Consider the following 17,976-nt stretch of genomic DNA (forward strand, 5'->3'; position numbering starts at 1 on the left):
ATGACACTAAGGTAATACTCTCTTATGAGTCAATTTATCACTGTATTAGTCCAGCGTGCTTGTGTATATATAAGTACACTTACACACCAGCCACTCCATAACACAACATGTGTGTCAATCCGATGCATCAAGCTAACTTGTGAGTCACCTGTGTGACTATACAACAAGATTAGGGCATGATTACGGACGGATTGCATATCCTTTACCAAAGTGATCTGAATACAAAATTGATTTTGTTATAAATAAATAAAACAGTTGCACACACATTGTCGATTTCAATCCATTTTCTCCCCGTCTGCCAGGGAGCAGCGTGGCGTCATCACAGGTGAATGTCAACAAGACACTTACCGTCCTAAAATACAAACGGAGCGCTCCCGCAAGGGCATCGCCATCCCCTTCCAATTTCACGCTACATTTTGCTAATCCCCCCGGTGATCATATTGCACTGCAAAAACAAAACGGCTTACCCGCGGATAACTGTACCTTACAGCGCAACCTATCCAACACAGTGTGTGTTTACTCTACATGCATGTTTGCATACTCTAATATCATAACATCAACATCACAGACAAGAGTTGTACATGAGCTTCTCCGTGGTAGCACAGAGTGAGCCCCCATATTTGCTTTGGGGCTTTGTGGGGTCATAACATCCCCAATATAGCATCATCAAGTGTATTGTCAGATTGGGCAATGCCAGTTGAAATCTCCCCCCCCCCCCCAATGGAAGACATGACCTTAATCTCCTGCCCAAATGGAGTCACTCATCAAGTGTGTTGTCAGATTGGGCAATTCCAGTTACAACGCACACCCCCCCTATGGAAGACATGACCTTAATTTTTTTTTAAATTTATAACATTCGGCTGAAGCCAGGCTAAGCCCAATAGTGCTCAGAGGCTACTAAATTCAAGGGATGCCATCCGGATATGACGGGACAGGGATATGGGAAGAGGTCTGATTTTAGATGCAGGAAGAAAACCGGAGCACCCGGAGAAAAACCTGCGAGGGACGAGCATGGATCGGCAACCAAACTCACATGTGGCCGGCGGGGAATTGAACCTTGGCCACAGCGGTGAGAAGCGAGTGAGAAGACCACTACACTAACCCGCCCTCCCATCTCCCATACAGGGGGTGTAGATTTCAAATGGAGTCACACATATCTCATTTGAAATTCATACTCCCTGTGTGGAACATTACGGTCATGTTTTCCATAGGGGGTGTATGGTTTTCAACCGTAACAGCCCATTCCGTCAACTTCAAAATCCAATTTTCACACCAAACAAATTTTCATGTCTCAAACTGTTCTTCCATGTGCAATCATTTCACCATTTGTGTCATAGTACAGATTACTCTAATACACCAAGTGATACGCAATTGGTAAATAAATAGGCCTTTATGTCACTCGCTTCTACAAAATGTACTTTCATGTTACTTCAGTACTATCGCACAAAAAAAGTAAAAGTAAACGCACCGTTAAAAAATGTCCTTGTCGCATTTGATCACTAGCTGTTGTAGTGAGGATTATATAATTGGCACGCTTGCTTGTACAATGGAGTTATGATTGAATTATACAACATATCAACTGATATAGTGTTGAACCTGTTCCTATTGAGCCCCATTTTATTACATCAGTGCCAGCACATTTCAATCAAAATTATCTGCCCAAATGAGTCATTTGATGCAAACAAAATGTTTCGAGATATAGACAAACATATGATTCAATATTTTTTTTGTATTGTTGCATGCAACTTGTTGATATTATGTCGAGAACTATACAAAAAATGGGAGCAATTTTTTTTAACTATTTGAGTGGGATTTTGAGCACATTGTAGACTGTGAAATAGCAAGAAATTGACATATTTCCTTGAATAGTCACCCCCTTCAATTAAACGCCCCCGCCACTTTTTTCAACCATGATGTTTCAAAAATGCTGATCTTTCCATGCTATCTTGTGTAGTAAGCTTACCAAGGTGCACACATGGTCGCTAATGGCGTCGGTAATTGGTGAAATTCTGGTTGTAAACACAGAAGTGAACTGAAAGTCATCGTTCCCAAGTTCATAGTTCGTCATTTCAGCGTGAGTTTTAAGCTTACCTAGAATGATTTTAACGGGAATTATTGTTCTAAAAATGACCTGTAATAAACGCCCCCCTTTTGGAAAATGCACGCCCTCCGGGGGCGACTATTCCCGGAAATATAGCAATGTCAAAAGATGTCAAGTTTGTTGAACTGAACAAGTGAGTCATTTTGTTTGATCCTATCACATATCCACTGTTTGCCAAGCACATTTTCTACAGTATGGGGGTTTGGAATTCCGAAAATCGGTAAAAAGGGTTGGTGTTAAAATTTTGCGGTATAAAGTGTGGGTTTCTAAAAAGTGGGAACGATAAAGCGTGTGGGTAAAGCTACCAATTGAAAAAAAAAAATTATAATAATAAAGTAATTTGATGATCTCTTCAAAAACTTTCATATTTTCTTTGTTAATTTTGAATGAAAATTGCAGAAATTAATTTGCTGATGTTTTCAACTTGTACAACTTCACCCATTAGTAGATTCGAAGAACCATTAATTTTATGAATGCCCATGATTAGTCAGTCTCTAGTCTGTGCTACAGACCGTGTACCTAATTTATCAGGGAGATAAACTACTGGGAACCACTCAACCACACACTCTTGGGAACCATAGTCTCGCTCCGCTCGCTATTCGTGGGGCATCGCGGTTTGTAACTCGCGGCTTGTGTCCCCATAAATCGTGAGTAGTCTTTGACAACTTTGACTAGTCAGTCTCATGAGTGTTTGCTAGATGAGGATAAATGCTGTATCAATTCAGACTCTGAAATGGACAATGATGGTGCAGAGAGTGAACAATGGACCCGGAAGTGATTATGAAATTTGCGATAGCGACAATGTTAGTCTTCTGAATTTGATGTTGTAAGCTTTGGTCACAAAGGGTTCAATTCCTAGTTTTTAATAATTAATAAAAAAAAAAAAAGTTTTTTAATGTAAAAGAAGTGGGCCAAAAAAAACATTTTTTTAATTTTGGGCCAAAAATGAACATTTTGGCCCAAATTTGACCTCACAGATGAATTTATCATGTCTTTGCCATTCTAAATATGTATACTTGTATATACTTTAGACCAACAATTTAGCAGTTATTATGAAGCCCAAAAGTTTCCGTAATTCTAGGGTTAAGACCAACCTTAAATGGCAATATACATCATGTATCAAGCTGGCCACTAACAAATTGATACAATAATATCACCACCATCAACACATAATCCTATAGAGACATTTACCTGGGAAACAGGGTTAAGTCAAGAAAATGAATTATTATTACTACATATGTGTTCACATTGTCGGACGTACGCCTGGCGGAACTTGGTCGGCACAAGTTGCTAGGAGTAGCGGTAGGCGCTGCCAGGAGTAGTGGCAGTGTGAACGATGGTCAGCGTAAGTTCCGCCAGGCGTACGTCTGACTATTACTACTCCTGACTAAGGTCAGGAGTACATGTAGAGAGCTGGGTGTACCCTCCGCCAGGCGTAAGTTGCAATAGGAACGCTGCCACTGCTGGCACCCGGTGTAAGTTTGACCTTTTGTTGGTCGAAACCGAAGACATTACATATCGCGTGGTTGAAAAAGGTCACAGAAACACCAAAGTGGAGCCGATGTTTACGCTGACCAGAAGTGAATACTTGGTGAAACTGGTCGGCGTAGTGCTAGGAGTAGGCTAGGTGTGGACACGCGGTAGGAATAGCGAAAATATTTGTAGAATTTTTATTGATGTTAGCGTAAACTTGTTAGCGTAAGTTTGTGCTGGGTGTAACTCAAAATGTGAACACTTACATGTACACAATTTCTGCAAAGCAAATTATGCTATGCTTACATTTTATGATTGAAAAAGAACATTAAATCTGTAAATGGGTCACTCCTTTGACAGGCTGAAACACATTGCTACTTAATAATTCCATAAAGACATAATACCCTTGCGCTGCACAAATGACATTTAAGTTTTCCAATAGGTATAATGTTATGTTAAGCACTGAAGGAGAATGCCATTTTGGAAGCCAAAAAATGCACTTCAACTATAAAAAACAAAGACACATTTAATAAGAAAAAAATACTTGTTTTAATCAAAAGTGCTCCCCCCTTTGGCTTGCCAAAATTGCCCCCCGCCATAAAATAAAAATGTTGCCACCAACCCTTTGCACTAAACTGTGCGTGATCTGAGGTTACTGTTCCGAACCCAGGCTACTTTTTGTACATTACAAAGCATACAGCCTGTAGTATGACCCTCTATAACAATACGTGTACTGTACGGAATAAAGCGTACTATCAACACGTCTGTCAATAGCCTCCGATTGAGCATGTTATGCTAGCCAATACACGCACAGGAAATTTTGCATATGACGTTCCTGTACCATTTTCCGAAGCCTTTGTAGAGTGTATTATCTAAAAGGTGCCCCAAAAATTCCCCTTCACTTTTGACCTACCAGAAATTTGCCCCCCCTCCCACCTTTGGCTTGCCAAAATAATTCTTGCCCCCTGCCAAATTCTACCCTCCTCCAAGGCTTCTAAGTACTGCACAGCCCTGCCCCAATAAATCAGTACCAATTGTAATTTTGAGTACCAAACCCAGAGATATTTTTCCACAGATCTACCGTCGGCAAAACAAATTTGCAGATCTATGACAGGGTTACACAGTTTTTACCCCCAGGTCTCCCGGTTTTCCTCATGGCTATAAAATCGGACCACTCTCCATATTCCTATTCCGTTTTTTCAGGTCCACTTCAGTGCATTAAATTGTGCTTCGCAGCAGTGCTTTAAGATCCTGTTGGTGGTTATAAGTCGCAGGTTTTAAAGCCCTGTGTTTATATTTTATGACATTGACCAATTTCTGTCCATATTTTAAGTGAAGAATCCCATTTTATATGACTATATAATAATGTCAAATAAATATTGCAGCGTATATAGTAATTACATAGATAGGTGGGAGAATTTGATCTGTATAGAGAAAAAAGAATCGAGTTGCACGCACAAGAGGAAATCTGATCCTCTAAGTCATTGTGTCTGTCAGGTATGGTTTAGATTGTGAAGTAAATGCAAATGTTATAAGGAGCTTCACATGTAAGTGTCTATTTTGTTTTAAAATTTGTTTTGCCGACCAGTAGAACCTGTACACCATCCGCGATAATAAAAATGTGTATCGTGTTTAGGGTGACAAAAACATGAAAAATTGACAAAAAAGGGTAGCAAAATTGCAATTGCTAATACGCGGAAATAAAATTTAGGGTACCGTATGAAATTTGATGCAAGGGATAGAATCCCTGTTTAGGGTGTGAAAACAGGCGCATGTTACCTGTTTAGGGTATCGTTTTAGCCAAGAGTTAAAATCCTTGTTTAGGATGCTTTTCAAAAGTTGATTATCGCGGATGGTGTACAGGCCACAATGAGTGCTACGACCACAACACCAACCTGTCCGTCCTTCCAAGTTATCTAGTGATCTAGCTAATGTGCTATTCAGTTGAAATACATACAGCCCCATGAAGACATGACCATTTATCTGCCACAGAGGGAGTGTGATTTTTGAATAGAATTGTGGAATCCATTTTGAAATCTACACCCCCAGGGGTGTATGGATTTCAACTGGAACAGCCCAACTGCCACAATACTCAATGATCATCACTTATATTTTATTACACATATTTCTTGGATCTTGATTGGGGTTATATCACCGGGGCATTTGCTGTCTTCAGTAGATAGCATATATATGCTCCATTATCTACTACACCTTTGAGCAAATGGGATTAAACTGGAGACCAAATTCTCAGTTCTGTAAATGTTAAATTCTGCATTATTTTCTGTTTTCTAAAAATAACCTTAAAAATTTACCCATTTTTTTTTTTTTCATATTAAAAAACACTATGTCAACCATGTTTATATCTAGAAACACAGAATCCAACATGGCGAAACACATGTTGATTGCACGAAATTGGCACTTTGACCAAAAGTGTTGAAGATTAAGGTCATGCCTTCCATAGGGGGTGTAATGATTTCAAATGGAAGAGAATGAAAGCACACCTCAAAATGTCATACCTCATTATAGAATGCTAAGAATATCCTAATCAAACTTGAGATTCATATGCTAAAAATATAAATCACCAATCAACTGAAACAATCCTACTGATTTCACAGTGTTCGAGCAAATTGTTGAGTAACCTACTTAATTGTGAAGCATGATATGAATATGCTGCTATGTTTGTGAGGATTTTTTGCAAATGTCTCGAAAATATATAATTTATATAATCAAGTTGCACTGAACTTCATGTAGGTTCCATGAAATGAATAAACACCTCCAACATTTCTCAAAACATGAAAATCACACAAAATACCATATTATGCAAAAATAACTTGGTATACATGCAGTATCATTTTTAGAAGTAACCAACCAACCAATCAGGAAAGAGGTTAGGTAAATACAGTTACATGCAAAGTGCATTAGACACATCAATGAAAGTTCAAAAGTGCATTGATTTTCTAATGCTGTTTTATTCATCTTCATAATTATGAAAATTACTACAAGTGATTCATTATTTGTAAAATTGTATTCAAAGACCTAAAGTAAGGGTCACATGTCAAACAAGGACCGGACCCTGGGACTACCTTTTCATAGATTTTAACACAATCTTGATTTTCTGGTGATCCAGAGTTTAACCCCATGAGAACTACCTGCCGATTGGCCAAAAAGAAGTTTTCATTATCGATTGGACCAATCAGCAACATTGTTAGAATAATTTCACCATGCAAAAAATTGGGGTGAATTATTTGCAAAGCTTCATTCTGATTGGTGATTGAAGTAAAGATATCACGTAATTGACCAATCAGAGGCAATGTTAGATCGGCAGGTAGTGCTCAGGGGGTTAAGTTTTATCCTGAAGCCTAGGGGGGATTTTAGGGGATGTACCCATACACATTCGGATGCCGACTTTCTCTATACCTACTTTTTGCTCTTTTTGCAACCCGTCAGTTGGGACATAAGTATACCAATTTTTCACAAAAAGCACCTAAATAGTAGGGTGCTCATAAGGCAACTGCGCACATTGGTCTTCACTTAAACTCACCCATCGATACAACAAAATTGCTGAAAGGGTACCCCAAAATATCGCACATCTCTGTACACCTTCAACCAGGAGAACCCCTCCAGGCTAAAACTGTAATGTTGTTCCTGCAATCCACCTTCTCTTGTCAAAGCAAATCAGTAAATAATGTCACTTGTGAACATGATGAATCACTGCATTATTTGGGCAATCATCAAATTGTAAGTGAGCATTACATGAAGGAGATGACAGCATCAAGGAGGAGGATGTGCTACTAAATGACGGTGATCATCTATTTTCAGTGGGTGGGAAAGTTGTCACCATCTCTTTAGTGCTCTTCAATATGGCTCTTCCATTTTAAATCCACTCTCCCCCTGGGAAGATTTTGGAAATATCTTCCACAGGGTGAGTATGAATTTCAAATGGAATGAACACATTAGGCAACTCCATTTGAATTTCATACACCTGATGAGTAGAAAGATTCAACCTGTATCTTTCAGAGAGGGAGGGTGAGTTTCAAATGAAGCTGCCTAATATTCCATTTGAAATTCATACTCCCCTGTGGAAGATATTTCCAAAATCTTCCACAGGGGTTTGTGATTTTTCAGATACACTACCTAACATATTTTTATTTGTATGTTAAAAACTGGACTTTTACCAAACTTAAAGGTGCAATTTTCACGAAATCTTGCAATGCCCCTTTAACCTACTCTTGGATATTTACACACTGACAGCACATGAACTTACATGAGCATATCCTTCTAGTGTTTTGACTAATCCTGTCATGTTCACCTTCCAATTCCCATTCCTCTCATCATCCTGCTGTAGGTCTATACCTTTGCCCTGATTCCATTCACTATGGACCACAATAGCCTCACTCCAGTGGCATAGTTCAATAACCTCAATTAAACAATCATAGTGCAAAATTTGACCTCAAGTTGCAGAGTATGAGTTTTTGTAATCAAATTTCCAAAGGTCATTCAATGAATGCACAAATGTATTGGGGTTAAAGAACTGAGCCCTGATAGATGAGCATGTCGTGGATCCTAGTGATTATAATTCCTCAGATTCCCACAGGAAAGCATCCAATCTACCATATCAATCTTATAATATGCCTGACAATGACTCCCCCTTTATTTTTGATGAATGGAGGTTTTCATAGAGCATAGATTTTAACACAATCTTGATTTTCTGGTGATCCAGAGTTTAACCCCATGAGAACTACCTGCCGATTGGCCAAAAAGAAGTTTTCATTATCGATTGGACCAATCAGCAACATTGTTAGAATAATTTCACCATGCAAAAAAATTGGGGTGAATTATTTGCAAAGCTTCATTCTGATTGGTGATTGAAGTAAAGATATCACGTAATTGACCAATCAGAGGCAATGTTAGATCGGCAGGTAGTGCTCAGGGGGATGGATCATGTACCCATACACATTCGGATGCCGACTTTCTCTATACCTACTTTTTGCAACCCGTCAGTTGGGACATAAGTATACCAATTTTTCCACAAAAAGCACCTAAATAGTAGGGTGCTCATAAGGCAACTGCGCACATTGGTCTTCACTTAAACTCACCCATCGATACAACAAAATTGCTGAAAGGGTACCCCAAAATATCGCACATCTCTGTACACCTTCAACCAGGAGAACCCCTCCAGGCTAAAACTGTAATGTTGTTCCTGCAATCCACCTTCTCTTGTCAAAGCAAATCAGTAAATAATGTCACTTGTGAACATGATGAATCACTGCATTATTTGGGCAATCATCAAATTGTAAGTGAGCATTACATGAAGGAGATGACAGCATCAAGGAGGAGGATGTGCTACTAAATGACGGTGATCATCTATTTTCAGTGGGTGGGAAAGTTGTCACCATCTCTTTAGTGCTCTTCAATATGGCTCTTCCATTTAAAATCCACTCTCCCCCTGGGAAGATTTTGGAAATATCTTCCACAGGGGGAGTATGAATTTCAAATGGAATGAACACATTAGGCAACTCCATTTGAATTTCATACACCTGATGAGTAGAAAGATTCAACCTGTATCTTTCAGAGAGGGAGGGTGAGTTTCAAATGAAGCTGCCTAATATTCCATTTGAAATTCATACTCCCCCTGTGGAAGATATTTCCAAAATCTTCCACAGGGGGTTTGTGGATTTTTTCAGATACACTACCTAACATATTTTTATTTGTATGTTAAAAACTGGACTTTTACCAAACTTAAAGGTGCAATTTTCACGAAATGTTGCAATGCCCCTTTAACCTACTCTTGGATATTTACACACTGACAGCACATGAACTTACATGAGCATATCCTTCTAGTGTTTTGACTAATCCTGTCATGTTCACCTTCCAATTCCCATTCCTCTCATCATCCTGCTGTAGGTCTATACCTTTGCCCTGATTCCATTCACTATGGACCACAATAGCCTCACTCCAGTGGCATAGTTCAATAACCTCAATTAAACAATCATAGTGCAAAATTTGACCTCAAGTTGCAGAGTATGAGTTTTGTAATCAAATTTCCAAAGGTCATTCAATGAATGCACAAATGTATTGGGGTTAAAGAACTGAGCCCTGATAGATGAGCATGTCGTGGATCCTAGTGATTATAATTCCTCAGATTCCCACAGGAAAGCATCCAATCTACCATATCAATCTTATAATATGCCTGACAATGACTCCCCCTTTATTTTTGATGAATGGAGGTTTTCATAGGGCATAGATTTTAACACAATCTTGATTTTCTGGTGATCCAGAGTTTAACCCCAAGAGTACTACCTGCCGATTGGCCAAAAAGAAGCTTTCATAATCGATTGGACCAATCAGCAACATTGTTAGAATAATTTCACCATGCAAAAAAATTGGGGTGAATTATTTGCAAAGCTTCATTCTGATTGGTGATTGAAGTAAAGATATCACGTAATTGACCAATCAGAGGCAATGTTAGATCGGCAGGTAGTGCTCAGGGGGATGGATCATGTACCCATACACATTCGGATGCCGACTTTCTCTATACCTACTTTTTGCAACCCGTCAGTTGGGACATAAGTATACCAATTTTTCACAAAAGCACCTAAATAGTAGGGTGCTCATAAGGCAACTGCGCACATTGGTCTTCACTTAAACTCACCCATCGATACAACAAAATTGCTGAAAGGGTACCCCAAAATATCGCACATCTCTGTACACCTTCAACCAGGAGAACCCCTCCAGGCTAAAACTGTAATGTTGTTCCTGCAATCCACCTTCTCTTGTCAAAGCAAATCAGTAAATAATGTCATGTAAATGCTTGTAGTAATGCGAGGTACTTGTGAACATGATGAATCACTGCATTATTTGGGCAATCATCAAATTGTAAGTGAGCATTACATGAAGGAGATGACAGCATCAAGGAGGAGGATGTGCTACTAAATGACGGTGATCATCTATTTTCAGTGGGTGGGAAAGTTGTCACCATCTCTATAGTGCTCTTCAATATGGCTCTTCCATTTAAAATCCACTCTCCCCTGGGAAGATTTTGGAAATATCTTCCACAGGGGAGTATGAATTTCAAATGGAATGAACACATTAGGCAACTCCATTTGAATTTCATACACCTGATGAGTAGAAAGATTCAACCTGTATCTTTCAGAGAGGGAGGGTGAGTTTCAAATGAAGCTGCCTAATATTCCATTTGAAATTCATACTCCCCCTGTGGAAGATATTTCCAAAATCTTCCACAGGGGGTTTGTGGATTTTAAACGGAATAGCACATTATGGCAATTACTCAAACAAGATGAGCATTCAGCAAGACAATCATTTCGAGCTTTTTTATACATTTTAAATATATCTGGCAGTAATAATTTCCTTTCATTAGGTGGGAAAGCTTGTCGATAGCTCATTAGTGAACGCCAAATCAAGCAATGCACACACAAAATGATTTTCCTCCTTGATATATACTGGCAATGATAATTTTCTGTCAATGGGCAGTAAGCCTTGTCCATCCCAGGAGGGAAATCTGACACAAACAATAAATTATCTTGCCTAAAATAGTAAAAATTATGATTAAATTACATGGATTTAGATGCTGACACATAATGTCATATGGGTGTTTTTCTTTTTTCGAAACAATTACAGCACAGAGGATGTTTCTATAGTGTGGTTTGCAGTCAATGCAGTGTATATATATTATCCATTCATTATGAATTGTCACATGATGGTCATACGTGTATGTCTATACCTTCACCTGCAAAAGCAGATTTTAATTTTTTAAACTGAAATAACAACCAAAAAAATCAACCTTGGAGGCCACATTTTCAAAAGAGGTGCCGTTTCTTAGGTATTTTTGACAACCATAATTCCAAAAAAAGTATTAAATAAGCTTAAAAATCATGCTGAAATGACCTACTATGAACTTAGGATCAATGGTTTCCGGTTCACTTCTGGTTCCACCATTAGTAATTGTGAACATATCGTGGATAAGATTAATTTTCTCCTTTGAGGCACCAGGCAAAATGACTTTATCCTAATGAAAAGAGCTGTACACCCCCCCCCAATGGATGATATTCCTGCTGGCAGAATGCCGCAAAGGTACCCCCAGGCTGGGGTAGTGCATGACGGGAAGAAGGGAAGGTCTATGTTGCCTTTCTGGCTTCTGATTTTGTATTTTGGGGGTATTTAGGCAAATATGAGGGTGCATACTGTTGCCAACCAGGGACGTTCCCTTAGATGGTAGATGTCCCGGTTGGTTGATAACAAAAAACAAAAGAGTACCTGGAAGTGGGTGATCCCCTCCCCCCTCCCACATCCCAAACATGCAACTTCAACTCCAATCAAATGCCAATCATTTTTTAGTTTAATACAATAACATGATCACATTATCGCTAGGTTAAGGGAACGGATAGCAACCTTTGCACAGTATTTTTTGTGGGACATGAGAGCACATCAGACCCGGGCATCAGACATACATGTACCGGATTGCATTCTGAATGTGAGGAATGTCCTTCACTCTTTGTACCATTCAGAATGCAATTCGATATGTCTGATGTGCTCTCATGTTCCACAAAAAATATTGTGCAAACATTGCTATCTGAGCCCTTAAAACTTTCACATTTTTATAATATAACAAGACATTTTTGCACATGCACAAAGGCATTATAAAATCCCATACTAAATACATCCCATTTTATAAAGTGCTCAATAACATGGAAGCAAATAAATAACATGTGCTGCTGCAAATGAAATTGTCAGTGACAATCACCTGCATTGATCATTACTGCACACACACTCCCTTGACATTATTGAAACTGAGATTTACACTGTATGAACATGAGACACTTTGCACTCAGACATGACCACTGGGGCATCATCAAATATTATCATATATCCACAACATGAAATATACTGTGTTGTCAGCGGCAATCACTTGCATCATCATTACTGCACACACACTCCCTTGACATTATTGAAACTGAGATTTACACTGTATGAACATGAGACACTTTGCACTCAGACATGACCACTGGGGCATCATCAAATATTATCATATATCCACAACATGAAATATACTGTGTTTTTTATTAAAGGAGTATGTCCATACTAAATACATCCCATTTTATAAAGTGCTCAATAAGAGCAAATGAATAACCATGGATGCTGTAAATGAAATTGTCAGCGGCAATCACTTGCATTGATCATTACTGCACACACACTCCCTTGACATTATTGAAACTGAGATTTACACTGTATGAACATGAGACACTTTGCACTCAGACATGACCACCGGGGCATTAGCAAATATTATCATATATCCACAACATGAAATATACTGTGTTTTTTATTAAAGGAGTATGTCCATACTAAATACATCCCATTTTATAAAGTGCTCAATAACATGGAAGCAAATGAATAACCATGGATGCTGCAAATGAAATTGTCAGTGGCAATCACTTGCATTGATCATTACTGCACACACACTCCCTTGACATTATTGAAACTGAGATTTACACTGTATGAACATGAGACACTTTGCACTCGGACATGACCACCGGGACATCATCAAATATTATCATATATCCACATCATGAAATATACTGTGTTTTTTATTAAAGGAGTATGTCTTTAATTTGCAATCTCTCTTTTATGAACATGGTTTTTTGCTATTCACTTTAAACTGCTTCCATAATGGTGTTTTAACATGTATTTTTTTCTGTAATTCTGTTACGACACAGTAGTATCTATCAAGGAAAGAATTTAGAGCTCTTCAAACTGGAGAATGTCATGATTATTAGTATGCCTGATTTGCTATCTTGTGCACCGGCGTGTCCAGGATCCTTTCCTACCAGGGGCTCAGAGGGGCTTTCAGAGATATGTGGGGGGCTTTAAATAGCTAAAATCGCCAATTTACATGATTTTTAACAAAGTGCACCCAAAGCCCCCCCGACACGCCACTGTTGTGCACCTTGGATTGATAGTGACAAAATAAACCTCAATGAACAGAGAACATCCAGATCTTGCACAATATGTTTATTTCTTGACTATCCACTCATGCGTAGCCAGTCTACTCTCAAAATGAAAACAAAGGGAACCGTACAAAGCAATGGGAGTGTTATTTTTCTTGAATGTTTTTTATGGTCCAATTTCCAGACTCAGCGATTTCCTGAAAAGCTACATCTTTGCAACTTACAGTTACACCATCAGCATATTAAATTCTATCAGCTGCACAATGCATGCATCACACTCTGGACCACAATAGCCTCATCCCAATGGCATAGTTCAATAACCTCAATTAAACAATCATAGTGCAAAATTTGACCTCATGTTGCAGAGTATGAGTTTTTGTACTCAAATTTTCAAAGGTCATTCAATGTACAGTGCAAAAATGTATTGGGGTTAAAGAACTGTGCTGTGATAGATGAGCATTTGTCAAAAACAAGTCCAAGCATCAGTCAAAGTTGACTTTTCAGGTTTTCAATTTTCACACTTACATTTCAGGGCGGGTGGGAGGGGTCAGGGGTCAGCTCCCTAATGAATGGACTTTTATGTATAGGACGAACATGTACATTTGTAAGCCCCACATTTGTGTTGTGGGGCCAAAAAACTACCAAAATAAAAATCAATTCAGAATGAACACATACACACAGAAGGCATAAACTAGTGCAATATCCCCCTTATGGCAAAAGCCAGGGGGATAAAAAGAGGAGCAGGCACTATCTAACTTGCAAGCACGATAGGCAAGTAACTTCTCCCTTATTGATTACGACCTACAACCTCTCAGGTGTTTCATTGAAGTGATTTTCTTTAAATAACGATAACAGGTCACAAGTCAATTGAGTGTATGAAAAAAGGGTGGTGTGGAATTATATATCAGTAGCTTGTCTCCTGACTGTGATCTACAAGTTTCAATCCTTTAGTGAGGGCAGTATTTCACAGGAAGGTATGGTCCACACATAGAGGGGAGTAAGAGACTGTACACCAAATTGTGATCCCGCTTCCATCACTCCGTGTATCCGCGGGTACTCATGCTCGTTGAAAATTTTGCGAAATTAAGGTATTTTCGGATAAAGAAACGTGATTCGCGAAACACAAAAAAAGGGGAATTTTTCATACCACTTGTTCGAAAAAATGGAACAAAGGGTGCTCTACATTTACGTATCACATGTATATAAATCATTGTAGTTTCATTATATTCTTCATTTCCGTTTGACGCACATTACATCTCATCACATCAATAAACGACGCATACAACCGAGGGTGCCGTGCATTGTACGCTATTATTTAAGCATTTCCATCAGAAAGGGGTATTAGAAATGTTGTTTGCGTTTTAGCGAAAAGAGGGGAAATATTGAAGGGCAAAAAGCGAAATCGTTAAAATAGGGGTGTTTCTAGCCCTAAAACTTCACAAAATTATATGCAACAGGGGGTATTTTAAAGTTTGCAGACGAGCATGAATACCTGTGGATACACCTACAGCCGGAACCAGGGATGTGATCAAGCAAAATGAGTCGGAGACACACAGTACCTACTATTGTCAATTACTAGCACTTGCTGCTTTTTATTTGGGAGCAAATCAACTGCTCGGTGCCAGAAGTGGGTAACTACAATAGCTGTCATGTGTAGCTGCCATGTGTAGATGAGTAAAATATACTGTGTGTAAATTGACAAATTTTCACAGGGCAGCTATTGCACTTACCCACTTCTGGCATTGAGCAGTCAAAATAGCTGCAAACTGATTCAAAACACCTGTTCCCAAATCGTAAACAAAGTACCGTATATCCTCTAATAAACGCTCGTGGGGAGAAATTTGTTGAAAAAGGGAGGCGTTTATTAGGTCCTTTTTACAATGATAATTCCTGGTAAATTTTTTAGGTAAGCTTAAAAATCACACCGACATGACAAACTCTGTGAACTTGGGATGTGTCAATTTTGGCCAATACCAACGCCATTACCGATCGTGTGTGGACTGTGGTATTAAAGCTTACTTTATGTAAACTGTTTGTTTCAGTTGGAGTTTAATAGGGGGCATTTATTTAAATTCAATTTTTCAAAAAGACTGAAGGGGCATTAATTAGAGGAGGAAGGACGTTTACTAAAAGATATGTGATCTGTTAGATTGCTTACTTGTGTGCAGTTTTACTTAGGACTCCCGCACACACCTGTCCTCCAAGGCTATTCACAATATCTACTACGCTGTTTTCCTGGAAATACTGCATTTTTACTTTTGCAGCAAATTGATAAAAAAAAACCTGTCCAAAAAAGTCTAGACAGAGTATCTACTTTCATGACAATTCATCTGTGTTATATATTGAATGATTCGAGTTTATAACTTTTGATCCGAACACAAGAAATTATTCCTACTCGGAAATTTCAGATGGATCACAATCTTTCATCAGGGAGAGCAATTACATGTGCCATCATCAGGTTGTGACCTTTTTGACCTCAGACTTGATCACAGTGTCATAAACTCCTGGAAGTTTGTACCTTCCCCGTCTTTGTTGAGAGATGGCTGCGTAACTTTTGATTTGCACTGCCTACTTGATGTCTATTCTCTGTCCAAAATCTTGACCTGGTCTAAGTTCTCAAACTGTGCAGGTGACTCAATGTGGATGTGATTTTGAAGAACTTGATGGATCTTCTATGTTCCAGGTCAGAGAGGTCATGACCTGATGATACACATCACAGTTACACTCACCCTGATGGAAGATTGGAGGGCCATCTGAAAATTCCCAGGTAGAAATAATTTCTTGTTTGGATCAAAAGTTTAAAACTTTAACCATCCAGTATCTGCTGGGTTTTTTTCTTATGTACCGTATTCATTCCATTAGCACCCACCCAGCGACTTTACAACAAACAAAAGAAATTATTAACCGCCCATCCAATGCTGTCAAAATACTTTCATTAAGCTTTACTTATCGACAGGGACAGGCGATTGCGCGGAAAAAAATAGCAAATTGCGCAGAACTTTTTTTTTCAGTGCAAATCATGTATCCCTGCCTATAGGAAAAAAAATAGCCAATTGCGCGGAAAAAAAGTTCCGTGCAAATCGCTTGTCCTTGCTTATCGAGCATGTCGAGTGACTATGCCTGCATGCATGTGGGAAACTGGGCATTAAAAATATCCAAAATATGCACCAAAATTAAATTATGATGCTATTTCATACTGGACAGACACATGTACAAATTACTTCCCAATAACCACCTGCAAATGCCTTTAAAAGGCCAAGTTGGAGGGGATTCCGACTTCAAAATCGTATTTTACTTTCTGGTGGTCACCATCCTGAACCACGATAAACAAACCTGGACACATTTTCGACACCATTTTTGTGAGGGCGCACTTACTAAATACTCTCAGATGGTGATGAATGATTATTCAACAAAGTAAAAAATAAGCCCCACCCAACATGACTTTGTTAAGCGCCCAGGGCGGTAAATGGAATGAATACGGTACTTCATTTTGACTTTAGGAACACACACAAAAAAAACCTGATACAAACACACCTGTCCCCAAGTCTAAACACAGTCTATTAGGCAATTCCAGTTGAAATACACCCCTATGGAAGACGTGACCTTAATCTTCCCCATAGGAAGTGTGAATTTCAAATGGGGTTACCTGAATGGGTGACTCCATTTGAAATGTACACCCCCTGTGTGTGAGATTAATGTCATGTCTTCCATAGGGGTGTATGGATTTCAACAGGAACAGCCGGTTGTTTTCTTTGAGAAACTTGCATTTTTACATGGGGAGAGGACAGATCACTTACCTATGTGTCTTTCTAAGGCCTGAGGTTTCACTACTTGTCCACACTGCTCACAGACAACCAGGTAGAACTCATCTTGTGTTGGGCAAATGCCAAATAAATCAGAATCTGATTCATTCCAGAGTTAAGGTTAACAATATAAATGTGGAAAAACATACAATTATACAACTTCACTACTTTTTTTATGCAACTTAATTTGTAAAATTTTGTCTTTCAAAACCTAAAACGGGATAATGTTCACAATTCATAACCTCATAAATATACTTGAAGCATGTGACCCAATGAAACTGATTTATTTACCAAAATGTGAAAGCACTGCATGTTTACTACTGTTTAACAGCGGACCTCAGCGTGTGACGTGGTACGGAACTACAAACTACAATGACTTCCTCGTAAGTATAGGAATAACACCAATACCACTATTGTAAAGCACTTTGTGACTGGTCTCTAAACTATTTAAAAGGGAAAATGAAATTTATATTTTGTTTTAAAAAGATATGATAATAATATTATACAGATAGAATCAAACAAATTGAAAGGTGACGGTTATGAATGAGGTTAATGATTTCACATCAGTTATTTTTTGGGTACGAAGAAAATCTAAACATGTTGCTTGAACCGTGGAATATCCTTCAATACCAAGAGC

The 17,976-nt window shown here is 38.6% G+C and overlaps 1 protein-coding gene across 1 annotated transcript in view; it reads right to left on the reverse strand.

Annotated features, from left to right (window-relative positions):
- Window positions 1-17,976, reverse strand: part of LOC140171056 (uncharacterized) — a 55,639-nt gene that overhangs the window by 28,218 nt on the left and 9,445 nt on the right. The window contains 1 exon segment of the mRNA XM_072194232.1: window positions 17,334-17,438. Coding sequence (XP_072050333.1) covers window positions 17,334-17,438 — 105 coding nt within the window.

This window comes from Amphiura filiformis, chromosome 15, assembly GCF_039555335.1.
Source record: "Amphiura filiformis chromosome 15, Afil_fr2py, whole genome shotgun sequence".
Classification (NCBI taxonomy): domain Eukaryota; kingdom Metazoa; phylum Echinodermata; class Ophiuroidea; order Amphilepidida; family Amphiuridae; genus Amphiura; species Amphiura filiformis.